General features: G+C 44.3%; 1 protein-coding gene and 1 pseudogene across 1 annotated transcript; one reads left to right on the top strand and one right to left on the bottom strand.

The window, feature by feature from the left end:
• The window catches only part of LOC142817939 (insulin-like growth factor 1 receptor), a 33,359-nt pseudogene extending 12,471 nt beyond the window's left edge, over positions 1–20,888 (bottom strand).
• LOC142817937 (uncharacterized) lies at positions 8,408–9,969 on the top strand. The gene has a single exon (XM_075895950.1). The coding sequence runs from the start codon at positions 8,613–8,615 to the stop codon at positions 9,936–9,938; it is 1,326 nt and encodes a 441-aa protein (XP_075752065.1). The 5' UTR covers positions 8,408–8,612; the 3' UTR covers positions 9,939–9,969.
• Positions 20,889–27,587: the final 6,699 nt, after the last annotated feature.

The following is a 27,587-nucleotide window of genomic DNA, read 5'->3' on the forward strand; positions in this document are numbered from 1 at the left end:
TTGTAACAGTAGATTTTTTTTGCCTGTTATTTTAAAGGTTTTGATATCTGGCACCTTTTTATGCATTTTATCTTATCTTAAGCTACACATCAAGGTAACACAAGCAAGAACACTGCCAAATAATAGATTAATATTAAACCCCAATCTTCATTGAACAGCTACAAGAAATGTCATTAGTGAAACAGTAAACAGTAACAGTGACATACCAATGTGCTAAAGGTAGGCTTGTGCGAATATTTGAATGCTTCAAATATCCGAGCGAATAGTACAATATTTGAATTTGCTTCGATTTGAATTTGAATCACTGAAAAGTTTGAAGCATTCGAAATGCACCAATTGTATATTAGTCCACGTGTAACTCCTGTAAAGGTGGTTTCACTTCAGTAAGGGAGTGCTAAGCCACAAAAACACCTGAGTATTGAAATTTCGCACTGTCCCGAAACCCCACTTCGAGGTTAGATGAACATGTCGCCCTCACGTGAATTCATTATTTTTTACTTCAAAAGCTTGTTATACCAGCTTATATGCTCTAAATATATTAAATATTCAAAAGTAACATATTTTACAACTTAACAGTTGCATTCTATCATAAGTCAAATTCTTCTACTCCTCAAAGTTGTTTCCACTTCCTTTAAACAAAAAAAAAGGCATTTGCACAGGCCTTGTTTCAATTTTAAGATTATGCATAATGTACAGGTTAGTTAGGTCATTACAAATATGCCCATTTTCTTTTACAACATGTGATATATATTATTTAAATTCGATATGAAATTATTCGACCACAATCACTATTTGCTTCAAATTTGCTTCATTCACTATTCTTTTGCTTAAAATTCACTATTTGCAAAAGCCTCATTAAACATTCTATTAACAAAACTCAGCTGCTTTTCTTTCCTACAAATTCAATTTTCTTTCCTACTAATTGAATTAAATGTCTTAATATGTGCTGGGGCTGCGCACTACTGATGCTTGCACACTGCTCACTTGTTGCCACAAATGGCTTGCTTTTTGTGTGTTCTGTGACTCGCGTCAATCTCAATGTAAAATTTTTTGCTTAAGTTCAAGCAATATGAACTGCAGCTGTTTGCAAAAAAATATTAATAAAAAAGTTATGAAGTGTCTTGCGCAGCACTTGGGCAACACTGGAAGCATTGCCAAGTATTTTGAAAATTTGTTTTAGTACTCACCTGAACTGACATATTCTGGATTAGTTGAAGAGTAAAGAAGCCCATTGGGAACCTCCGGGTTTCGTCTGCATGATTTTTTTTAGTTATTTTACGGTGTTAATAATAAAACATAACAAAAGATGCACAACCAAACAACAACATCAAATAGTTTGTAAGAACTACAAATACAACAAGCAGAAGTACACATGCAATCACCAGTGCACATATGTACTGCTCTCGATTCTGAAGCGTATGGTAATGCAATACAGTCGAACTCCGCTAGAACGAAACTGACAAGGCGCGAAAAAAATTTTGTTGTAGTGAAATCGGAAAAAATATCACTGATCTGAGCTAGCAAAACAAAGGAACATTTATTCTCTAAATTCAAAAAATGTCCGCTGCTTCCTATTCTTTCCCAGCCGCGTCACGACGTGATTCTCACCCGTGCATAGCGAGGCCATGGTGAAAAGCACGCTGAAACAACCCCTAAAACCGCTTTCGTGAATGAACCAAACAGTTACATTAACACGCTAACACCAGCTGTACATCGTCAAAAGTATCCGACAACGCCAAAATGGAGGCAGGGTATCGTGTAGCGTCGACTTTTGCATTATTTTATGCTATTCTTATCATCCCTCACTCGCGGCTAGCTGATTTTGTTGATAATGCGAACGAACAGCAGCTCTGGTTAGTTACTACACTGGCCAAGCACGAACATCTGAATCGGAAAAGGCATCGTGCCGTGGTTGCACCCAGCAGCTGGGAGAAGGAAACCATGAACTGAGCGACTGAGCTTCAGCTTCGGATCATCTACGGCTCAAAAGCAAGCCAGTGGCAAAACAAAAGCAGGGCAGTCGCATTGTCATCACATTGAGCAATGACGGCGCCCATGCTGGCTGAACAGCGGCATTTCTGATGGTGCTAGCGCGTGTTTTAGACATCATTGATGCATTTTCAGGCTCTGAAAATGCATCAAAATGGTAAAGATTGGGTTTACTGCATAGCAATAAGTATACGAGCCTGAAATTTTGTTGAAGCGGGACGACCGAAGAAAAAGTGTTCGTTGTGGCGACGATTATTATGCATTGATTCCTATGAACTGCTGACGGGGAATCATAAATTTTTCGTTGTAGCGAAAATTTCGTTAAAGCGGCGTTCAACTGTAACCAATTCCATTCTCCCAGAAAAAAGTGTTGGACCTGGGTACATTTAATCTTTCAGTTCGTATAGCCCTCAGAAAGATGAAGACAGCATGAAGAAGTGAAAAGGACATGCACTTGTTCTACACGTCAAGCACTTGGGCTTCTGCGAAACACTGTTATCAAGGAAATGAGGTCCAAATCTACTGGAGCGTAAAATGCTCAGAACACGAGTGCAACAAATTGATAGTAAAGCTCGGCTAAGTCTGTTTCTAACTGTAGAAAACTTGGTTGGAATTTCACCGTAACGCAAAAATAATAGGTTCTCAAAATGTTTCAAGTCAAGCAAACTGCAGCTTGCTTTATTCTCCTGTAACCTCCCACAAACTCCCTCGCATAGTGAATACTTTGTGCAGATGGCCCCTGAAATGTTAAACACTCGAAACCAGATATATTGATTCTGAAGGAGCTCACAGAACATTCTATATACAAGTAATTCAATTTATAAAATATTTTATATATCAAAATATAGTCAGGAGATTATACAATGCTTAATATGCACAATTTTGCGCTTGTGAGAATATTGGAGGACCTTGAATATTTGAGCAAATGCATTATTACAGTACACAAATATTTTTCAGTTCGAACTTATATTATTGGAAATTTCAAATTGTTTGATAGTGAACGATTAAGGATACATTACTCAACATGTAACCCTCTGTAAAGGTGGTTTCATTGCAGTAGCGGGGTATTATGTGGTGAATACAACTACCCAGAAAAAAATCCATACTGCCGCAAAGCCCCACTTCAATGTTGCATGACCATATCATCCTCACATTGATTCGTAATCTTTTCAGTTTAAATGCCTGTTATACTGGGTACAGTCGAGCCCGCTTATAACGAACCTGAGCGTGACGCAGCATCTGTTCGCTGTATCCCGAAGTTTGTAGTAAATAAAACACAGCTTTAAAAAAAGTTGCGAGTGAAAACGCAAACTTTTTTTGCCCCAAAATGTCCGTGATGCACGTGTTTCGAAGAGCAGAAGCAATAAGGGCGGTCTCGAGTTCATTTAAAACGGCAGGGTGCTCGTTTGCAGAGGCACGTAAAAAAACTTAGAAAGAGTGCTTGCGCGCAGCGGTGTTCGAAGAATCGGCAGCCGTGGTGAAAAATCATTTTGTTGCGCCGACGGGTTGGCGTGGCCTCACGAACTTCGATATTTCGTGATTCGTTCTGCGCAAACTAACAGCCAATTTCGCGCTTCCGCACGCACGCGGAAGGCATGCTGAGTCGAAGGCGAAGTGAGCGAGAACAAGTCCTAAGCACGAAACAAATCACAAATTGTCAGAGTTGGTTGGGTAGCGTACGCGCGTGCACTAGATGCCGAATATCGGATATAGTCGGTGGCGGACGATGTCGGTAATGGTCTGGTCACTCCAGGCCGGCGACGCCAACGACAGTACCAGTGATAAAAAACAGCGTAGATGGCCGACCGGTCTTCGAAAGACCGGTGGCAATGTGAAAACACGGGCCTCGTCTGGCGATGCGGGGTGCTCAGAGAAGCAGGGAGGACAAAGGACAGAGGGGTGCCTAACAAAAAGCAGTCGGGGCATGGAGGAAGAAAACAGCTTTCCTTCCTCCATGGGTTGGGGAGAGCGGCAACTAGAGGGTCGTGGAGGCAGGGTCGGCGTTTAATAATAGGAATGTATGGCCACTTCACCGATGCCTGATCGGTGGTGTCGAAATTGGTTTCCCGGGAAGTCGGCAGACCGCTGACTCCATTCACTGTAACCGATCAGCGGCACTCGGAGACGTTCGTTGTAAGTGCGATTTTGTGCCATTGAACCAATGTATATTTTGACGGTCACGCGGATATTGTTCGTTTTAAGCAAAAGTTCCTTTTAAGTGGGGCCGTTATATGTGGGCTCGTCTGTATATAATCAGTGTAGAGTAAATATTAAATTTGACATGTTTTACAAGATATCTCTTGCATTCCTGCAAAAGTCAAATCTTGCTACTATTCAAAGTTGCTTCCACTTCCTTTGAACTTAGAAGAATGAAATTCGCACATGCCTCGTTTCACTTTAAAAAAAGAAATGCTGTGCAAGTTAGCTGGGTCGTCACTACCCTCATTTTTATTTATATTAGTGATATACACTATCCATATTCATTTAAAAATTATTCGACCAAATCGCTATTGACATTGAATTCGCTTCAACCTGAAATTTACCATTTGCACAGTTATATGTTGGCTCGATACATACATGCAGGTTCAATGGTATGCAAGATGCATCGATGCTATAGTGGCATTTTGACAGCCGAAAATGTCGCCACTTCTGGAGAACGAAGCTGAACTTGACAAGGTAGAGGCGGCGAACAAAAACTCTGCCAAGAGGGGATCAGTAGTGCAAAGAGACACTCACTTCTTCTTCTGGTAGATGAAGCACATGGCTGCATCAGCTGCGGCCACGATGGCCACGACCACCAGGCAGATGGCAATTATGGCTCCTTGGGAAATCACTTCTACCAGGAAGCACACGAGAGAGGAAGAAGAAACAAAACGGAAAAAGCAGAAAGAACAGGACAATGTTCAGATTCAAGTTTGAGCAGCAAATGTACAAGGAAAAGGACGCTTGTAGAAACAAGAAAGACAAGCGAATGACTTGCACACTGGTTAAACCACAGATACGGCTCATTCTTGGCCACATCAAGCTTTTACTACATTACAATGCCACGCTCTTTCTGTTTTTCGCTCTTTCTGCATTTTCGCTCTTTCTGTATTCGGTTCATGTCCACAATGACTCTCAGCGACTGTCAGCAGAAACCGCGACTCAGTGTTCTAGAAGATTCTCCATTGTTGCAGATCGTTCTGTCAAGATTGCGCGCACAACGCAAAGGTTACAGATTCTTCTGGAAGTTACGTGGCCACTGGCGATAAAGCTAGAATATTCAACGGCACATGTATAAAAGCCGATGCACATCACCACTTGTCACTTGATTGACAGCCAACACTCTGTTCGCCGCTATCGATGCCAGTGTGTATCGCTATAACCCGACTTTCAGTTTGCAGGCCACAAGTTCGGCCAAACAAACAGTTTCATTTTGGACGAGCCATCTCTGCCTTCGTCAGCACTACAACCCCGTGACGATATTGTACTGTGCAACATAAGAAGCCATGTGAACAGGGCTGGTACAGGTCTGCAAAGCGAAAACTTAAGGATATTCAAGGACTTTCCAGGATTGGTCACAGGCTTTTCAAGGACTAAAAGGGCCTAGCAATGTTGAAATTTTGTTACTCTAGAACTTCCATAAATGACTAATTTTTATTGCACTTATATACGAGCATATCACAGTTATAAAAAACTTGTCTAGTCTGCACCTAAGCTAACTTTAGCATCACTTGCTTCACCGCTTTTGCAATAGGGAAGGAGTCAGCACCCAAAAAGTGTTACGATTTTCTCTCTTCGTTTGTTCGTGGTTTGAAGCAGTGAAACTTTATTCCCCATGGAGTTTCGGAAAATGAAACCATATTCACTCACGCAAAATTACTGTTTCTGATATAGCAAATTTGTTAGGTTGATGCCAATCTACTTCATTAAGGAGGCTGCAATGTCGATTGAAAGTGCTCAGAAAATTCCAAGGATATTCGAGGACAGAAAAATATTCCAGGGCTTTCAAGGGCCTTAAAAACCCTTGAAAAGGAATTTTTCAAATTCAAGGGTTTTCAAGGACCTGTACGCATCCTGGTCAAGATAGAAAGAGTTCATTTCTTCTCTGCCCCTTGCACAAAGCAGAAAAATGTATAGCAGTGCACAGAAGAGTGCTTGCTGAGAGAGAGTGTGTCAAGCTTGCATTACGTTCTGTGTTCTGGCTGTTGACAATATGAATAAAGGCCCCATCTTTCCGACCTCAAGTAAAAATTTTCTAAGACACTAGTTCCATCTGCGAGCAGCTGATCACAATACAATCTAAAGCAGTCTTTATGGACAGGCCCACCAAACGTGTAATGGCAGCATTCTATCAGCAGACACTAGCCCTATCATCACAGCAGAAGCCGGCCTACATGTACACTTCAGACATCTGATCATTGTTACGTCACCTACTCATACACATAACCTTTCTGGCTAGTGACACTAAGTGACATTAGTGACACTTTTTGGCTAGTGACACCAAGGCATGTCACTGTTTAGAATTTTCCTTTCACTACCACTAATAAGATAATCTTATACCAGACAGTCATTTTGCAAGTACAGTTGACTCTCAGTACAGTAAAAGCTCGTTAATTTGGATTTAACGCGACCGAAAAAACTGTCCACATTAACCGAATGCCGAATTAACGAATGAACAGGAAAAACAACATTTAAAATCAAGCTGCAGAAGCATATCTTTATTTGTTGAAGTATTTTCTAATTGTCGTCTGCATTTTTGCGCAGATTCCGGCTGACATCACAATTTTTCTTAACTGTTCCAAATGGCCAACAGCAAGCAAGCTGTCGGGATTGTTCAGACAAGCGTCCTCTAATATTAACAGCGCCTCCGAGACTTCCCGTGAGGTGCGATGAGGTCGCGGCTGTATCTCCTCGCATGATTCTTCGTCGGAATCATGGTGTTCATGGGCGCCCGTGACATCATTAATAATCTCTTGATCGGTCAGGAGACCACTCGTGGCGACACCATGATCAATCGCGATGTAGTCCTGAAAGGTCACATCTGTGGGAAGGACAGCATCGAAAGTTGGGCAGTCATCGTCGGTGGACTCGGCTGACACCTCCTCAATGCCACCGTCAGCTACTGCTGCATGCTCGGGCCTCACAAAACCGCTGTGCCGAAAACAGTTGGCGATGACTTGCGGTGGAGTGTTTTTCCACACGTGGGCGATGATGTGCACTGCGCCGAGTAAGTCCACTTGATACAACTTTCCAGCTTCTGAGCATAGGATCATTCGCTCTAGCAGGTGCTTGCGGTACTTCGACTTCACATAGTGAATCATACCCTGGTCCATCGGCTGAAGAGCAGACGTAGTTTTGGGCGGCAAAAAAAAACTACTTTGATGCTCTTCAGTTCGACTGTACAGTTATGGGCACTGCAGTTGTCAACAACAATAATTATCTTGCGGTCCTTCGACGTGGAGTGCCGGTCCAACTGCTGCAGCCAGCCGCGAAAAATGTCCGATGTCATTCATGCCTTCCTGTTCGCTGTGTACTCGACAGGAAGGCTTTTGACATTCTTAAAACAACGTGGCTTAAGGGGGGACGCGGCCTTTGAAAACCGAAAAATCGCGAAAAAGTCGATTTTTGGCAAACCACATATTCGGGCAGTATGTGTCATAAACTACCTTTTCTGTAAATATCAACGTCTAATTCGTCGCGAAACCATTTGAAATAAAGTTTAGAACATGCCGCGGCGGCCGTCGAGCGGCGCGCGAGCGTTCAAAATACCCCAACTTGGCGTGATTGCAGTTTCTCGACCGCTCGACGGAGCGCCGCCATTTTGGTGTTGTTTTGTTTGTGAATTCTACCTCTTTCTTTCCCCGCCACCTGCGTCGCCAGCGGCAGCGCAGGAGAGGAGCAAGCCGCTCATGACTGGAGGGCTCGCGAGAGCTTTCAAGTTTCCCGCGGCTAAGGCGCGCAGCTGGGATTGGGCGAAGCGCGCGCTCCCCAAAGACGCGGGGGAGCCCGCGACTGCCATTGGCTGCTGCGCGCGATGACGTAGCGCTCTTGCGCATAATGCGGCCGATGCGGCCGCTCGTCTGCTGCTCCTCCGTCCGGCGTCTTTGTGTTCCGCTCGCTTCCGTGTATCGTTGCAGCCGTTCGCATACTCTCCACGTTTCAACTGTCTTCGAAACGATTTTCAACCGTCTTTACGAGACGATTTTCAACCGTCTATACGAGACCGTTGTTGTGTTCGCTCACGATGCGCCCAACGAGAAAGAAGACGCTACAATCATTCTGTGCAAGGAAGCGAGCTATGAAGCTTGTCCGCGCCGCGAGGCTCTCTGCTCGCACGTGCGCCGACGGTGATCGCGCCGACGGTGCCTGTGGGGCAGCTTCTGCTTCATCTACGCAAGAGAGTGGTCGCATCGACGCGCCTAGCAACGAACGGGACTCCTGCTCCGCCGGTGCAAGAATTTGTCGTTACAAGTGCGCCTGGTGTCTCGTGCTCATCGACAGTGGCTTCCGCATCTTCTCTTTCATCGGCCTCGAGTGCGATCGCGTCGTCAACTGTGCATTTGCGAACAAGTTTCCTGACGTGCGAGGAGAAAGAGGCGGCGGATCAACAACGCGCTGCTGTGCAAAGAGAACTTGGCGCTATGCCAGCGACGGAGCGGGAATTTCAGGCAATGAAGCGCGATCATGAAGCTGCCACCGCTACAAGTGAAGGCGAAAAATTTTTCCTTGTGCAAATGGATGCCCTAGACGACCTGCTATCTCGGACCCCGTGCCACCGGTGCACCGCGATTGGGATGAAGGTACGAGAAGGCACCCAACTTGGACTTGCTGCAAAGCTTGAGCTAGTATGCTTGCATTGTGGAGTAGTTTCAAGCTCATGGAGTTCATCTCGTCAGGATGACACAAAGGCCTTTGATGTGAATGTAAGAGCCATTATGGCAACAAAACAAATAGGCAAGGGACAAACAGCTCTCAACGACTTTTGGGCAGCGATGAACGTGTCCCATCGTGGCCTCCATCACAAGACCTTCCAGAAGCACCTGAAGAAATTCAGGGAACCGCAGACACAATGCATAGAAAATTTCTATGCAGAATCTGCTTCTGCTGTAAAATCCACTTACAAAGAAATGGATCAATATTTCACCAGGGATATAACAGTTTGTTATGATGGAACATGGCACAAGCGTGGGCACACATCCCATATTGGAGTCGGGGCAATTATCGAATACCATACGGGCCTTATCTTGGACGCCGTTGTTCTGTCTAATCAGTGCCTTGGTTGCCAAGTAGGGCCAAAGCCTGGAGACGCAGACTATGCATGCTGGCTGGAGAATCATGTGTGCCAGAAAAACACCGACTCTAAATCAGGGAGAATGGAGGTTGAGGCAGCTATCATCCTCTTTTCACGCTCACTGTCGAAGCACAACCTCCGTTACACAACGCTCGTGTCTGATGGAGATAGTGCCACCTTCTCTGTCCTTGTACAAGAAAATGTTTATGGACTGGTCCCCATTTCAAAAGAGGAATGCCTGAACCACGTTCAGAAGAGGATGGGGACTGCACTTCGCAACCTTGTGCAGAAAAGTGACAAGGCTTTGGGAGGGAAGGGCAGGCTGACAAAGGCCCTCATCGACAAGTTGACAGTTTATTATGGCTGGGCCCTACGGAACAATTCCGATGATGTGGCTGCAATGCGGCGGGCAGTGATGGCATCGTACCACCATGTGACGTCGACGGATGAGGAGCCGCACCACGACTTGTGCCCAGAGGGTGCAGACTCCTCGTGTCGTCACAATGCCAGCAAGATTACCGGTGTTCCACCTCCGAAGCATTCGTACAAGCTGCCACGCTATGTTGCAGATGCACTTCTACCCATTTATGAGAGGCTCTCACAGGCTTCTCTTCTGCAACGCTGCCTGGGAGCAAAGACGCAGAATGCATCAGAGTCCTTTCACTCAGTGCTGTAGTCCCTCATGCCCAAAGAGCAGCATGCGTCACTGATTGCTGTGGAGACCGCACTGCATGATGCAGTGCTAAGATACAATGCTGGCTGCTACAGGGCCACCCAAGAGCTAGCTTCATCAGTGGGGCTAACACCTGGCCACCTGGCCATTCAACGGGCAGCCGAGAAAGATTCTCTGCGCTTGAAAAAGGCTAAGAAGCGATCCCTAGAGAAGATGGAAAGGCGGCAAAAAAAGAGAGTGCCAAAGGACACCTCCAGTTACGCTGCAGGTTCATTTTAGAACTGCCTATGTGCTCAAAAATTTCAAACGTCGTTTTCTCAAAATGACTTTTTTGGCTAGTGAGGCTGCTTATTCCAGCCATATCTCTGGAACCACTCATTGGATTTCCATAAGTCTTTTTTTATTATGTACATGAATAAATTTCTGAGAAGTTGATTTTTTCAATATATTGTGTGTGTGTTATTTACTATATTTAATCAAAATTTGATTGATAATATCCTAATCACGAACACAAAGTTTGATGGTCTGCTAAAACTTTTCAGCAAGGAAATTCAAAAAAAGGGCTCTGTTACCCCCTGGAGTATCAATCTGGGAATCATCATAGTTAATTTCACAGTTCCAGGACCTTTTGAAAGTTCTCCAGGCCTGGAATAAGAGAACCATGTGCACTACCCTGATATTCTGCTTTAACTTGAAAACCAGTGAACATAACTTGATGAAATTTTGTAGTTCTTCTAATGCTTTTGCTATAAGTCTATCCTGAAAATTTCATTAAGATATCTCAATAAACAAAAAAGTTGGTATCCGATGGTAGCATCCCCCCTTAAGCGCCTTCCCGACGACAAGTAGTGGCAAGCGCTCCGTGCCAGTCATATTGGCGGCAAGAGGCACAGTTATCCTTTGCTTGCACTTCTTGCCACCAATGCACGCATCCCCTTTGAAAGTCACTGTCTTGTCGGGCAGAGCTCTGAAAACTAGAGCAGTTTCATCTGCATTGAACACGTCACGTGGTTCATATGCGGCGACGTGCTCCAGCAGCTTCACATTTCTCCACTCGGTGGTCACGCTTTCGTCAACACTGGCCTTTTCGCCGCACACACTCCTGAAGACAAGTTCGTGTCTCTCTCGAAACATCGCAAACTACCCTTCTCACACTTTTAACGATTCAGTGTTCATCATTGCAGCGTACTTCTCACCTTGCGCCATGATGAGAGGTCCGCTCAAAGGCAGATGCGCGTTGCGACAGTCAGTAATCCACCGGAGCAAAGCTTCTTCGAGCTGGGGATGAGCTGCGGTTCGCAACCGCTTTCTAGAGGCGTGAAACTTCTCGCTTTCGAAGGCTTGTCGAATCTGTTGTTCATTTTTCACGTACGTTCCCAACGTGCTCCGCTTCACGTTGTACTTGGTCATAACCTGCTGTCGCGATTCGCCGTTCTTCAGTGCTTCCAAAATTTCCACTTTAGTCGCCAAGTTCTTCGCGTCGTAGTTCTGCCGCTTTTTCGGCGTTGCCATCACTGTAGCGCACGATGGTGGTGGCATGCAAGTACGGTCACAAAGGAAGAAAAAGAGAACTCCGCAAGAAGAGATGGTTCTGACACAACAACACAAGGGAAAATTTCGTCGGAGGCGCTGAGTGGAGAAGAAAGAAGACGCCGACGTTCGGTGACGCTGCGATCGCCCCCACTAGTTGATGATGATGGCGATGCCATTCAGGTTTCGGTTTCACTCCAGTGGTGCCAGCGCTGCTTTATCACACTTTTGTGTAGCAGCAGCCGTCAGCATTTGTCCGAGTTAAGCGGTGCGGAGCCGAATTCCGACGAAATAACAATGGTTTGGTCCCATAGATTACCATGCACTTTGGCCGAGACAAATAGAGCCGTCCGAATTATCCGAATTAACGGATGTCGAATTAACGAGCTTTTACTGTAAATGAAAATCAGTTAAATGGAATGACCGCTTAAATGGAACAATTGTTTCTGACATGACTGGGCTTAGTACTTGTATTCAGCACACCTGTTCATCTTTCGATAAAGACTCCCGTTAAATGAAACATGTTTCCCTGGTCCTTTCAGGCTCCACTTCACAAGGGTCTACTGCACTTTTCTTTTTCTTTCTTTTCCAATTCACCATCACATCTATCCACATCTATTTTTACCTTCTCAGAATTTTGATACTGGTTATATTACATTACTTCGCTTTCCTTTATATTTATAAATCCACAATGATCATGCAGTTTCCATTTCTTGCCATTATGTCGTAACGCTCACCATATCTTCAATTCCTTCACCAATCCCCATATCTTCAAGTGTGATAACCAAGTTTAGTGCCCATCAGTAAAGTAGCCCAATGAAATTGTGGTGAAAAGCTATAGCTCACCCGTGCGTTCAGCAATGACAAAGTAAACTGGACGGGTCCAGTTTCCTGGTCCAGCCAGCGATGAAGCCATCACACGGAAGGAGTAGTTACCCGGTGCGAGACCATGAATCACACGCCCGCCATGTCTAAAGAATTCGCTGTGGAAGACGCAGAACTGGAACGGCTTGAACTGGAAAAGAAGAGGAAAGAAACATCCACTTTGTTCATCAGCCTTGTAAATAACAGATCTTGAGTAATTCCTAAGATAACTATTCTCAATGTCCATATTTCACAGAGAAAATATTCTAATTTCAAATACGAGTATTTACTGAAAGTAATTACGAACATATCTTGTTCCATTAGCTCCAAAGCAGCGTAGTCAACTGGACAGGTTGGGTCATAATTTCAGGTTCACAGCACAGATGAAAACGGGGTCTATGTCATGACTACTGTTGTCCCTGCTTTCACCTGCACAGCAAGCCTAAGGTACCGATTGGCTCAAGTGAAGCTGCATGTTAATGCAGAAGAGAGTGTCAAGATTCTCTAGTGCTACACAGAAGTCCAGCACTGGAAGCCTTCCTTGTTTTGCTTCAAAAAGCAATTTGCGTATACTTACTAGATGGCTTACATTTTTGCCTGAAAAATATAAATGAGGATGACGCGAACATTAATTATGACATCAGGGAAGCCACAGGAACTGTCAGCAGCATGAGAAAATAGCATCTAGTCTTTATTTATTTTTTTGTTCTTTTTTGTACTTCGATAGTAACAACACAGATTCCCAATGTGCATCAGCATCAATGTTGTTGACATGGAAATTCCATTAGCATTCTAATGCCATCATCCTACTTACGCACTTGCAATAGGACTTGAAGAATTGTCAGTATTCATATGCCCACAATGAATTCATCTTGTGAAGTGATGAAGCTGAGTACATTGCACTGTCGTACCGCACTCGACTGGCTCTGTTTCATACAGGGCCACGTCTACGCGGACCCTTCATCATTATGAGCCAGTAATCTTTAGTAATGAGCCAGTAGACGCATAACACGTCATGGTGTGCGAACTCGTAGAGTCAAAACGACTGACTATACGGACTTTTTGGTTTTTGTAAGGCATACATGTGTTGCCTCTTCAATAAACTTCCAGTAGCAAGTGTGCACTTGTGCTGCCTTCCTCTTCTCCAAGACTTGTAATGTACTGCGTCCCACTTCTTGCATTCACAATCAACCTTTTACCAACTAGACCAAATGACTTTTTTGCTACATAATCTTAATTTCCTAGAAATCAACTCTGCTCAATGAATTGCTTCTTTTTTTTTCTTTGTCACTATAGTTATTCTAAACTCCCAAAAATTGCACCCTACCTTGTATCAAGCTTTTTTTTTTCTTCAACTAGTTGGCATTCTATGATTTTGAGTAATGTGGCGAGAGGTGAAAGTTCCACTTAATGAGGAAAGAAAATAATAAAAGAAAAGAGGGGCAACAGCTTTGCTGAAGTGATAATGTCAAACCCAACTGCACTCTTCAGGACGCACGTGTGCAAGGCGTCCTTTTAATGCACAGAAAAAAATGAGATAACATCAACACATTATTGAGAGCTGTTTTCCGAGAAATATATATTTTTTTTGCCTCTTCATTTCCTTTGAAGGTTCCTTTGAAAGAAATGAAACGTGCCGAACCTTTTCTTGGTTGACCATTTTGTACTCGACTTGGTAAGACACAATAAAGCCATTGGGGTCTGGCGGTGGTGCCCACTTTACAAAGAGGCCGCCGACGCTTCCATCAGAAGTGGTAGTATTTTCGTGCTAGACCACCACTGAAGAGCTGTCGATATCGTCTGCATCAGCTGTACCACGCAAAAAAGAAAACAATATTCAAGTTCAACTTTTTCCTAAACTTATACCACCCAAATCCACCAACTTATCGTGGCAATGAAGTGCTACACAAAAATCTTTCAGCGGTATCACTGCATTTGAAGCAAGAGGTGCAAGCGAATAAATGGACACAATTGACAACATACCACTTTTTCACAAAGACGCCCCATAAGCTGCTATGCTATGAAATGCTAGAGGCAATGTGCAGATGAACGGTAAACCACGTTTCAACAACAATTTATCAGGTAGCTCAGTCAAAAAGGGTGTGCTATTCGTAAACACATGCACAACAATGATAAATTTTCATTTATATATCCTATACAGAGACAACGTACATCTGACAATGTTTCCCTTCTGCCACGAGGCACTGTACTATTGTTGGCTGCAATGTGGAGTTACGATCATTTATGCAGTGGCCAATTTTTGAGAAGCGATTAATGATCAATGTTTATCAATCCTGTTTCATTGATCTTTTCTCCAAAACGCGAAAAATACGATGACTCTTACGGAGGGGAAGTGTGCGGATCCGTGTGAGGGACTCAACGCTGCAACACATTGGCTCGTTCTCAAACTTTGAATCAGTCTCACAATTGTAGAGAGGCTGCTTGAGCCGGTTCAGCAACTTCTTGTGACAAGCAAGGACCTGTACAAAAACAGAAATGGCACTGAAATGCCAGACAACACTAGTAGCCGGGAATGACCTCCTTAAGCTATGGTCAGTGGCCACCAATGTAATATAGTTGAGAACATGTAAAAACGACTATACAGTGCAAGGTTGTGGCTAAACTGGAAACTCTGGATTAAGTTATACAGCTTGAGTTTTTTTTGATGTGTACCTTAATTAAGGAGGGACATGGGTATGGGAGGCCGAAAATTTTCCGAAAAACCGATTTTCTGAAGTATTTTTTTTTCATAATCATTAAGGTCTAAGGAAGCTGTTCCTAAAATATTATAGCCCTGTAATGCGTATTTGTCGAGTTATTGGGTCGCAAAGTCAGTTTGATGACTATTTTCGCTTCCGAAACCACCTCAAAAGCGGTCGTATTCAACGGCGCAGCGCGCGAGAACCGCACCAAGTAGCCCGGCCATTTTGGTCTCATTTTAAAGACGCATTCTTCTATTATCTGTTCCTAGCAGAAGAACGTTTTTTTGTCTAGCAACAACGCAGCTATCGCGCATAAAGAAAAACTGAATACTCGCACATCATTGGCGCGTTTTTGTCACGTGGGGCAGTTCCCGGTTTCCTATTGGACGCGAAGGGATTCGTCTGCTAGACAGTGGCGTGCGTGCAAGCCGCCATTTTGCGTAGAGGCCTAACAATGGCTGTGCATTCGGTGCAATGGCAGGCGGTCATCGGAAGTTCCGGAGTGCTCATGCGTTCGGAAAAAGGCGAAAACGGCGTCCGAGAGTCCGCACCTTATCACCAGCGAGACCTTCTGCCGCCGAGAACTCGGAAGAAGCAGGCTGTTCCAGCGCTATAATTGCCGCGGCACCCGCAATCGCGGACGCGATAGCCGCGTCCCAAGATCACACGAGAGCTGTGCGCGTTGACACTCCCCTGGTTTCCGACGCTGAAAAAGTGGCCATCGAGTGTCGTGCGAGCGATGTTCTGCAAGATCTTTCATCGAAGTCTGCCACAAAACGCAAGCGGTCTTTTTTTCGAGACTCGGATGGAGCCGCAACGCCTGGTACGCCGTTCACCGTCGTCAGCTTAGAGTTGGTCAACGAACTTCCTCAGTGTATGAAGTGAGGTGTGTGTGGCGGGCCTGGCAGAATCTCCAAGGAAGACCGCAAATATGGCATAGCCGCGAAACTTGTTCTCACATGTGACGAGTGCGGTAAACTGAGGACCATATGGAGCTCGCCGAGAGCAAGGGGGGACGCAGCGCACGGCCCCTTCGAAATTAACGTGCTCGCGGTTCACGCGGCAATGAGCACAGGAAACGGGCAAACTGCGCTCAATGATGTTTTTTCCGCCCTAAATATTTCACGGAGAGGCCTGCACACCAAGACATACCAGGATTATGTGAAATTGAAAGTCAACCCTGCCGCGCAGAAGGCTGCCGCACGCGTTATTGATGACTGCGCGAGCACTGTGAAAACGGTGTATTTCGAACTCAACTATGGAAATCCTGGAAATATCGCCGTTTCCTTTAATGGGACTTGGCTGACCAAGGGCCACTCATCCCATATTTGTGTAGGAACCGTGATTGAACTAATCACGGGTTATGTTCTCGACTTCGTCGTCCTATCGGACTTTTGTTTGGGCTGCCAGCTAGGGCCGAAGGAGGACAACCCAAGGTATGCCGAGTGGCTAGCTGGTCGCACTTGCCAAAAGAATACCTCCAGTAAGCCAGAACAAATGGAGGTGGAAGCAGCACAAATTTTATTTGGCCGCTCATTGGAGAGACATTGGCTCCGCTACACAACCATGTTGTGTGATGGAGACAGCCGGGCCTTCAACAGTCTGCAGGAGGCACAGGTATATGGCTTCGTGCCAATAGAAAAAGAGGACTGTGCCAACCATGTGCATAAGCGCATGGGCACAGCACTTCAAAACCTCTTGCAAAAACAAAGAGCCGAAGGAAAGCCAAGCCTTGGCGGCAAGGGCAAACTGACAGGCGAGCTGGTCACAAAGCTCACGTCATATTATGGATGGGCTTTACAAAGCAACCAAGGAAGCATTGAGGCCATGAATAATGCTGTCTGGGCAACCTTTTATCACGTAGCATCTACTGATGCAAGCCCTCAGCCCTCTCACTGCCCAACTGGTGAAAAGTCATGGTGCAAGTACAACAAGGCTGTTGCCAAGCAGGAGACTCCTCCGAATCATCGCTACAACCTGCCGGAGTATGTGGTTGATGCCTTGCGGCCTATTTACACGCGCCTCTCTGACAAGAAATTGCTGGAGCGTTGTCAGCGAGGCAAAACACAGAACCCAAACGAGAGCCTGAACTCCGTCATCTGGTGGCTCGTGTCCAAAAACAAACACGCGTCACTTTTCACCGTTGAAGGTGCTGTGGCCGAAGCTGTCGCAAGGTTCAACGCTGGCAAAGGGAGAGCAAATGCCGCCATATTGAAGGAGCTGCATCTGCAGCAGAGTGTTGTGGCCGCTGAAAGATGCTCAGAAAGGGACAGTCGCCGACTAGTGGCATCGGAGAAGAAGCATGAGCATGCTGAAAACTTCAAGCATGCCATGAAAAGAAAGCGCACCAAGGAGAATGATGATGACTACATTCCTGGTGGCTTCTAACATAGTTAATACCACGATTCACACCTTTTCTTGTTAAATATAAGTGCTCAGCATGTTCCTAAACTTCTTTTCTCGTTTTCTCGAAACAACATTTTTCATCACACCCTGAGCCATTGCCCACAGTATCTTTTGATGTAGCAGTCGGATTTTGATAATTCTTGCAGCATTTGAAAGCTTATACATGGATTAGTGCAAGAAAACGAAAAAAATGTAATATTTTTATTTAGAGTAGTGATTTAATTAGCAACAAACTTAAGCAACAGTTTTAGATTTCTATTGAGTATACTTGTTAAGGCCATAACTCTGGTACTAATGAAGCTAAAAATAAAATTATGGTTTTATTGCACTCCCTGGCCTTCATGAAATGCTGTCATATCAAATTTGTAGCAATATTTTATGAGGAATATGTCAAAAGGCTGGGCAGAATGCAAGTTTATGTAACAGTCAATATTTAAAAATCTAAAAGTGATAGCAAAAAACTAATTGCATATTTGTTTTCAGCTGTGAAACATATATATCGTATTAAAATTTCAGCTGGAAATACTGAAAATTAAAGAACATTTTTCAGACCAGTGTCTCCCCTTAAGCACACACGCTTCTTTGCATTCTATACCCACCGAGATGCCACTATAGTGGTGGGGAAACGAATCCACGACCCATAAACCATGAACAATAAGATCAATTCATGAACGATAAAATGAATCCTATGAACGATAAGATGAAACCATGACAAAATCTATGAACAATGACTGATGTTCAATACAGCTGTTCTGCCTCGAAACAACTTTTGGACAAGCTTAATGCCTTAATTTCTCCCCCTCTCTAGAAACATGTTATTGAGAGCATTATTGAGGTGTTGTGTTACTGAGGGTGACATTGACATGTGCACCCACCTTTGGAATCGATCAGCAAATATCAGGAATTGCAATCGCAAGCTCCTCTGTTTGCTTTCATTTGGTTATGGTAGTGTCATTTCTACTTTTCGTTCTGCAGCTTTTTTTCGTGTGCTTAACTAAACACTGCATGCCCCACATGAGCAACAAAGTGATGACATCGATTGTGCTTTCTTCATACCATCTTTCACTAACATGAGGCAGTGGAGAGGACTGTGCAAGTGGACATTCCCTCATGCTACATGCTGACGTTCAAATAACACCTTTGAATGTATCTTTCTGGTACATAATATCTTCGTTCAATAAACCAAGTTTCAGTCCGTGCTCGTTTGTCTCCTCCTTTGCGATCCATTAGTTTATGCTCACAATATTCCACTATGAATATTTATTTATTTTATTTATTTATGAATACTGCAACCCTAACATAGGGTTTTGGGCGGGTGGATATACATTTGATAAGTTTACAAATCGGCAAACAAATAAATATAAAACAGGTAAGGCATTTGCACACTTTTAGAACGAAAAAAAAAAGAACAGTGGTTTGTAATAAACCGGCATAAGAACATATCGAGAAATGAGCGCTAAATTCAAGATGATCACAACTGGAGAATGGTTACAGTGATTGAAATAAACAACAGGAGCACATGTCATATAAATTAGACACTCGCTGCTAGAGCTGCGCAGCAAAAAGGTTCAAGGATGACTGGGAAACAACTTCGTTACCAAGGTTACTCTATTTGGTAATTGTCCTAGGGAAGAACGAATACTTGAATGTGTTATTACGGGTGGAAAATGGGGTTATTGTAAAGGCATGCCTCTGCCGTGTGGTATATCCTGTGGACAAACGAAGTATATGTGATAAGTCTAACTTAAAATAACCTTTAACTAAATGAAAGAAAAATTTCAATCTCAATACTTTATTTCTTTGTGTAGGTGTTGGGAGGTTAGCTTTTGCTAATAAACATGTTATTGAAGTACGACCAAAACTGTTATAAATAAACCTAACAGCTCTCTTTTGAATTTTTTCCATTTCGCTGATATTCTTTCTGGTGTAAGGGTACCAAATTATGAATGCATAATCTAAAGTAGGTTGAACAATTGCATTAAATGCAACAAGGCGAACGGCGGGAGTAGAGTGCTTAAGACCTCGTCTAAGATAAAATAATTTGTAATTGCACGAGCTCATTACAGTGTTAATATGTCTAGTCCGGTTAAGGTCATTCGAAATCCAAAGACCAAGGTACTTGTAGTGTTGTACCTCCTGCAAAAAAACATTATTGGTCGAATAATGCAAAATGAAGAGTGTTACGTTTGTGAGAAATTTTCATGAAAACGGTCTTTTTAAAATTAACTGACATCTGCCATTTATCGCACCAACGAATGACCTTTTGAAATGCATCGTTTAAGTGAATTTGATCAGCATGGTTTTCTATTTCCGAGTACAGGATGCAATCATCCACATATAACTTAACTTTTACAGGTATATCATGTGATATATCATTTATAAACAATAAAAACAGGAGGGGTCCGAGCACAGAGCCTTGGGGAACACCCGAGTCAACCGGTACTGTACGAGAACAATGGTCATTGAAAGAGACGTACTGTTTTCGATTAGAAAGATAACCGGAAATCCAATTTAGAAGCTGAGTATTCTTAAGAATTAAACCCAATTTGAAGAGTAATTTATTGGGGGACCAATTAGCCCACCTATACGCCAATTAGCCCGCCTATACCCTTCTATACCGTAACCGTTTAACTTTCACTGGATCGCACTCACCCGTATTGAGTAATCCGTGAAGTGGTGCAGCCCTTCTTGCAGCATCTGTGTCTGATTAGACACCCAGGCACAAAAGTGGTGCTCCGATGAGGATGCATTGCCGTTAGACGAGTCGCATGCGTCGAAGACGTCCAGCATCTCTTTGACAGAGGAGCCTCCGTTTTGTAAGCCAGCTGCAGCAGCAGGTGAGCTCAAAGGTGTCGGAGGGAGCGCCGACGAGGGCAGAGACAGCGGCGATGGGGAAGTGGTGATTTCCGCAGTACTTGCACTCTCTCCCTCCAGGCCGTTGCCAAGCCCTGCCTCACTCCCTCCTTGCAGGTACGAGCGCTTATGCCTTTCTGTTGCAGCAATCGGGTCTGGTCTGAAGCAAGAGAAAGGAAAAACTGAGGGCTCCTTTATGTGTTACAAGGGCCCCTTACCAGGCACGACAGCGAATTTTGCTAAAACACCTTCAGTTTCAAGGTGCAGCTAAAATATTGCTGAATTCTTCAAGTGCATAAATTATCACACTGCGATTGTTGTAATGGTGAAATGCATCTAATGCGATTCTCCCAAATTTAGAAGAGTGCATACCTTCTCAGAAAGACAACGTTATGTATGGCGTCCTCAAAGCTTGCCCGATCCTCAACTTCTTCTTCATTGACCTCACGGTCCTGAGGGAACAGGCAAGGTGGGCAGGTGTCATTCGATGGTGGCTTGGCAGGTGAACTGTCAGGGGACTTGACTATTGGTTTTTCGGCAGGCTCTGACGGTGCTGGGGCTAGTGGATCTTTGCCGTCTGACTTGCCCCGAATTCCGAGTGCCGCTGCGCTCAACAGAAAACACGCAAACTAAATTAGATGTTGCACATACTGCCCTGAAACAAAGCTAGAGCTACCACAATGGCGGATTCTTTCTGGCCATCTAAAATCCTTCTATGAACACAAAGTGCTGTGCATTAAGCCTCACTGGAACGACTGGCATAGCCAAGAAACTAACTCGTGTTCTCCACAACACCAAGGAGTCACTGTGGCAAGTAAAAGACAGATACAGTGTCACTCAATCATCTCGTGTGATGCTAGTGACGATCGAGCTCCTACTAAATGAATCACAGCTAAAATTTAGCCCAGTGGACAATGAGACACTTGTATTAACCTTTACTTACTTCTAAGAGCTGATGATGTAGCCTTACTTTAAAGGTTTTTGAGGCAAGTAGTGCACTTAGCAGCCACAAGGGCGTTGTCTTTTGATGTCCGAGAAAGCCACTATAAAATAATTCGAACCAAGTCGTGCCAGACACGAATCAAGAGTTGGCTGTGGCAGTCAAACGCAGGAGAGCTTTCATTAGAGTGCTGTGTTTTACAGCCCTCTTACTGCCTGCTGAATGGTATGTGTGATATACGCGTAAAATACTTAACGTCAAGTTCCAAGCAAGCGCCCCTACCGAAGAAAGTGCCTTTCCCCCCCCTTTTTTTTTCCTGGAGACTTGAAGTACCGTATTTACTCGCATAATAGGCGCACCCCTAGTTTGGTCGCGGAAATTTCGATTTTTTTTAATTCCGCGAAAATAGGCGCACCCCGAACTTGGCCGTGATCAGAAACGATTCTACCCCCCAGCGGTACAGTTAGAACGCGGTCCCCGTACCCTGAAGAAAAAAGAAGGCAAATCGACGAGCAAATAAAAAAAATCGAAGTGCAAGGACCTAACCAACGTGTTTGTCGAAATAAAACTTGAAAAAAAAAGCGTTCATGAGCGAAAAAAAAAACGGCTGTTCCATCAATTACTGATACCCCCCAAATCGCTGCGCTTTTTGGAGGTCACAAGTACAACGCCGGGGGCTCAATCGCCATCACCACCATCAGAGAAAAAGAAAGAAACGCCATTTTGCAAGCGGTGTGCGTATGTTGTGGTCATGTATTGAACTTTGGTTCCACCATGGAGAAGTACGCGAGCTACACGGCTGGGTTTAAACTGAAGGCAGTGCAGTACGCGCTGTAGCACGGCAACCGGGCTGCAAGCAGGCATTTCGGCGTTGGAGAAACCAGTATTCGGTACTGGAGGGACCAAGAAGAAAAACTTAAGGCGACGAAGAAGACACGACGAGCTTTCCGCGGTGCCAACACCGGCAGGTATCTGAACGTCGAAGAGCAACTGACCCGGCATATACGGGAGCTAAGACAAGACGGCTGTGCTGTGTCGTTGGATATTGTGCAGACTGAGGCGCACAGAATTGCCCGAGCGCAGGGCATCGAAGCAAAAGAGTGCAAAGCCAGCTCCGGATGGACAACTCGTTTCATGCGGCGCCATGGCCTCGCAGTGCGAAGGCGGACCACCTTGTGCCAGCGCTTGCCCGCAGCATATGAGGACAAAGTGGTGGACTTCCACAGTTTTGTTATAAAACTCCGACAGCAGAAAGACTTCATTTTGTCTCAGATCGGCAACGCTGATCCGAACCCCTTTGCTTTGATATGCCGTGGAACACGACAGTGGAGGAGAAAGGTGCACGGAGCGTCATCGTCAGAACGTCTGGCGCTGATAAACAACGATGCACCGTAATGCTGGCGGTGACAGCGGATGGGCGTAAGCTACCGCCTTACGTTATTTCTAAACGTAAGACGCTCCCAAAGGCAAAATTCCCTCAAGGCATCTACGTCAGAGTCCAGGAAAAAGGCTGGATGAGCGCAGAACTCATGGTGGATTGGGTGAAAACAGTCTGGGGTCGGCGGCCGGGTGGTCTGTTGTTGCCGTCCATGCTTGTCCTGGACAGTTTTCGTGGGCACCTAGTAGACCGCGTACGAGATGAGCTAAAGGAGCTGCGCACAGATCTGGCAGTGATTCCGGGCGGCCTCACATCGATACTGCAGCCTTTGAACGTGTCCTTGAATAAACCTTTCAAGGACAATGTTCGAAGGCTGTACACCACCTGGATGGCTGGAGGACAACATCAGCTGACTACAGGTGGTAAGATTAAGAGGCCACCTGTGGAAATGCTGTGCGCTTGGATCGTGGAAGCGTGGCAGGCGATCTCCGACGAAGTCGTCAGGAAAAGCTTCAAGAAGATGGGTATCTCGAACGCACTGGATGCGAGTGAGGATGACATGTTGTGGGGTGCGGATGATTCGGACACCGAAAACGAATCCCCGCTCGGCGAGGATGAATGTGTGATCTCCGACTCAGACTCCGAATAGAGAAAAGGAGGTACAGCTACGGCTTTTGTGTAAATAAATTTTACGTGTGTGTGTGCAGTTGACGGCTCTCGCTTGTTCATTAAAAGGTACGCAGGTATGTTTGTTTTATGCTGAAATAATTGGTAAACGATAAAGTCGCTTTTTACTTGACAAGTGTGCAGATTTAAAGCGCGAGAACCGAGTTGAAAAAATTTTCGAAAATTTTACCCCGCGTAATTGGCGCACCCCTAATTTCGAGCCGCATTTTCTGAAAAAAAAAAGTGTGCCTATTATGCGAGTAAATACGGTATGAATCAATGAACCACTCAAACATTTTTTTTATCCTGTTCTCAGCTACACAATGTTGCAGCTGCACTTTTCCTAGTAATCCAACTTTTGGGAATCATTGAGTATGTGCACGATTTTTTAGTACGTTTATAGTGTGCTGCCTTGGAGCTGCATTCTCAGTTGTCCCGAACTGTCTAACACTTGAGAAACCTTACTCCTCACTTGCTGTAACGCACGAAATTTCACTCGAGAAATCCCTCTGGTTCCGTAGAACGGTAAGTGCACGCATGTTCAACAAAACATTTCCTTAGAAGAACGGGTGCCCATTCTTATTGGAGGGTCTTCTGCCACCATGCTGAATTTTTTTTCTGCAACCGAACAAGGGCCCTCTCTCCAAATCTCGTCCAATTATATTTCACCAAAGGAGGGGAACACTCCCTCGGCACGTTTTGGTAAAATCGACTATTGAACCTTATTAATAGTTCCAAAACTGCTCTTTTTAAACAAACTCAGAAGCACGTCTGAACAGTGATATGATGTCAGTGAATTTGCAATAATTCCTAGCCATCTGTCCAAAAGCAACCTTTTTATTTTTTCAACCTTCAGCATTTTTATCTACATGTGCCTCCCTCTTCAGAGTCTTGCCAACAGCTATTTGAAATAATCCTTGCATGTACTACATCTAACGCATTCTGAAACAATGGATGAAGTAGTAGATTGTGAGCTTCAGTTTCAAATGCGTTCGCCTTCGCCGGTCTTAATTATATGTATTTCATAAAAGCATGACATGCCTTGATGATTGATATGTAGTGTTTAACGCCCCAAAATCACCATATAATTATGAGAGACGCCGTAGTGAAGGGCTCCGGAAATTTTGACCACCCGGGGCTCTTTAACGCATGTCATTTCTAAATATGTTTCTGCAAAGAAAAAGTGATCAGGATAACTGTACTTGTTAAGGTAAGCACTACCCAGTGAGAAGCGATAATTACATTCGCTGTATGAATTGCTCGTTACTAACAAACATCTCATCTTACCTACAGCAAAAGGGGAAGCTGGTCTAGTTGGTTTGTATTCATATTGGAACAGCACAGAGACGAATCACGAAGGAAGACTGAACAACACGCCCCGCCGCGGCAGTCTAGTGGCTAAGGTACTCGGCTGCTGACCCGCAGGACGCGGGTTCGAATACCGGCTGCGGCGGCTGCATTTCCGATGGAGGCGGAAATGTTGTAGGCCTGCGTGCTCAGATTTGGGTGCACGTTAAACAACCCCAGGTGGTCGAAATTTCCAAAGCCCTCCACTACGGTGTCTCTCATAATCATATGGTCGTTTTGGGACGTTAAACCCTACATATCAGTCAATCAAACTGAACAACACGAGTGACTTGTCTCGTCGCTGCCGAATCTCATCTTACGTATCTGTACTACATGTCCCAAGGCTGGATTTTTCCCCCCTTGTTATGAAAGTGCTATCCAGGACCAGTAAGCGCAACACCGATTGTCTCGTTGTCATGCTCACAGTATCAGGACTGGTTGCTAACTATAAGCCCGAAACTACAAAAATAAACGATCTAATCTCAGTGATAATTTGTAATTATGGATCCTGACGGCAACAAAAAAAAACCAACAACAAAAAGTTTTAATGCCATGTGTAGCGCACGTTTTTCACTACCAAATATTGATGACGCTCTTAGGAAAACAAAGCTGTCACTGACAAAACAGTGTGATTTACTACTTCCAGTTAGCATTACTTCATGATGATATTTTTTACATATTCACTCTTTAGTGAATACTTTCAATTTCAATTTCAAACACCATCTCTGGCGTTATCACCATAACGAAAATGTATATAGCTGCGCTCGAGATTAAACAACACGGCTAACTGAAAGCTCACTAATATAATTTTAGGAGCTGTCAGTAGCATCTAGTGAGCAAATATTTGCATTAAACAAGCATGCGCAACGTTGAACGCATTAGCGAACGTGCACCTCACTCTGTACAACTTCACATATCCAAAGCAATTTTTCGTATTGAACAGGAGGATGATAGCCTGCTTTATTGCATGTTTCGCTATTTCGAACGGTTGCTATGGTGTAGAGAATGATCCCATATAGACAACAATACACAGAGATCGCATACAGGCACACTCACACTAGCACATGCACACACAAAGTAGTAACACATGATGTTTCTGTTTGGTGTGTAGTCCTGAATGACACGAACTGCGCATTCGCATCGCGTCGCGCAGCTGCTACTCTACCACGGGCTAAGTAGATGCCACAGTTCCAAGCTGGGACCACGTTGCAGATGCAGGGCTGTTTTCAGAACGTGTGGTTCTGCACCACGACGAAAACAACCACATACGGCCTGTTATAGGTCTTTCCTAGTATTACAGGTCGTGCGAATTGGAGAGTCCCACTGTTCCAGTTTTAGACAAACACAGCAAGGTGCGAATTAGTTGAAGTATAGATGTCGTAGGTTTCACAAGAAAGCATGAAGATCAAATAAATCGCACTCAGCGATATATTCTAACAAAAATAATGACAATATATTCGTAATAGCAACATACACGTAATAATAAGGTATCTTAACACTTTTATGCCTCCCAAATAAAAAGGCCAGACTACAATTACACGTTATAAGCATAATTCCATTCCAGTACTACCGCAAGCGACGTATTTTATTTTGAGGTAGAGTGTATCACCTGTGACTAGCATAAATAAGAAGTGTATGACGGCAAACAAGGGTTCAGGTTATGAGTGAGAAGCAGTCTTTGAGCGTACGTGACATAGCATTTATCTTAACGTAGGTCACAGTGTGTTACAGTAAAAACTGAGAGCCGCACCCATCGAAAATACATACGTGGCTGGATGGCCCTCAAAAAAGAGCGAATTTTGCACTCATGTTACTTTTAGCGCTAAAAAGAACGATTCGCGTGACTTCCCGTAAAGACGGTCAACAAATGACAAAAAGAAAGACAAAAGACAACATGACGGTGGTGTCGTAGCGTTAACATCGCGCCGTGGCTGGCACCGCGTGAAAAGAAGAAAATAAAGAGGCAGCTCGCAGACCGTCCTGACAAAATACCTGCCGGAGTGTTTGACAACGACAGCGTCCCACGAAGCGAGAATCGCGAAGGGGACGAATAAATGAGAGTAATCAAACGGGAGTGTATTGCGCGTGTTTGCGACGCGTTGTTTGCTGGCACAGCCATCCCCCCTCAGCCCTTCGGCGCTTCTGTGTGCGCGCCCGCCTGCCTTGTGTTCGTATGTGTGCGTGGGTGTCCGTGGCCACGCCCAACCTTGGCCCTGTCAAGCTTATCTCAACCGGAACTCGCATGAACATGGAACACATACACGGAAGAAAGATAGAGAATGAAAGAAAGAAGTCGCGCTAGGGAAAAGATAGTAATAAGTTGATAATGTCACAGAGCTTGTAAACAGATACGAGAAGGGCAACAGGGTGTTTGAAGGAAGGGGAAAAAAACGAAGGTGCACGGCACTCGTGAAAGCTAAGGAAAAAGTGCCGTGTAGTATGCTCACGCTCGTTAGTTCCTGCCACATTAAATTAGATAGATAGATAGATAGATAGATAGATAGATAGATAGATAGATAGATAGATAGATAGATAGATAGATAGATAGATAGATAGATAGATAGATAGATAGATAGATAGATAGATAGATAGATAGATAGATAGATAGATAGATAGATAGATAGATAGATAGATAGATAGATTTACAAAAGCAGATGGATATTTAGATATATCGAACAGTTACAGAAAGGGATACAAGTAGGCGGACTGATAAACCAAACAATGACCTGTATTGCATATGCCTTAGGGATGATGATGACGAGGAGGGTAAAACAAGCCCAGTCTGGAGATTTATAAGGGCGAAAGTGACAGCAAACCATTCTAACCAACTTTGAGCTGTTTAGTGCGGACAAAGGTAGAAAGAGAGAGAAAGGTAAATAATGATTTGGTAAATTGTAGGAGGACATATATTTGAATAAATATCCTGACGCAACCGGCAGTAAACAAAGCACTGCGGTGTATATGAA

This window comes from Rhipicephalus microplus, chromosome 1 (assembly GCF_043290135.1).
Source record: "Rhipicephalus microplus isolate Deutch F79 chromosome 1, USDA_Rmic, whole genome shotgun sequence".
Taxonomy (NCBI): domain Eukaryota; kingdom Metazoa; phylum Arthropoda; class Arachnida; order Ixodida; family Ixodidae; genus Rhipicephalus; species Rhipicephalus microplus.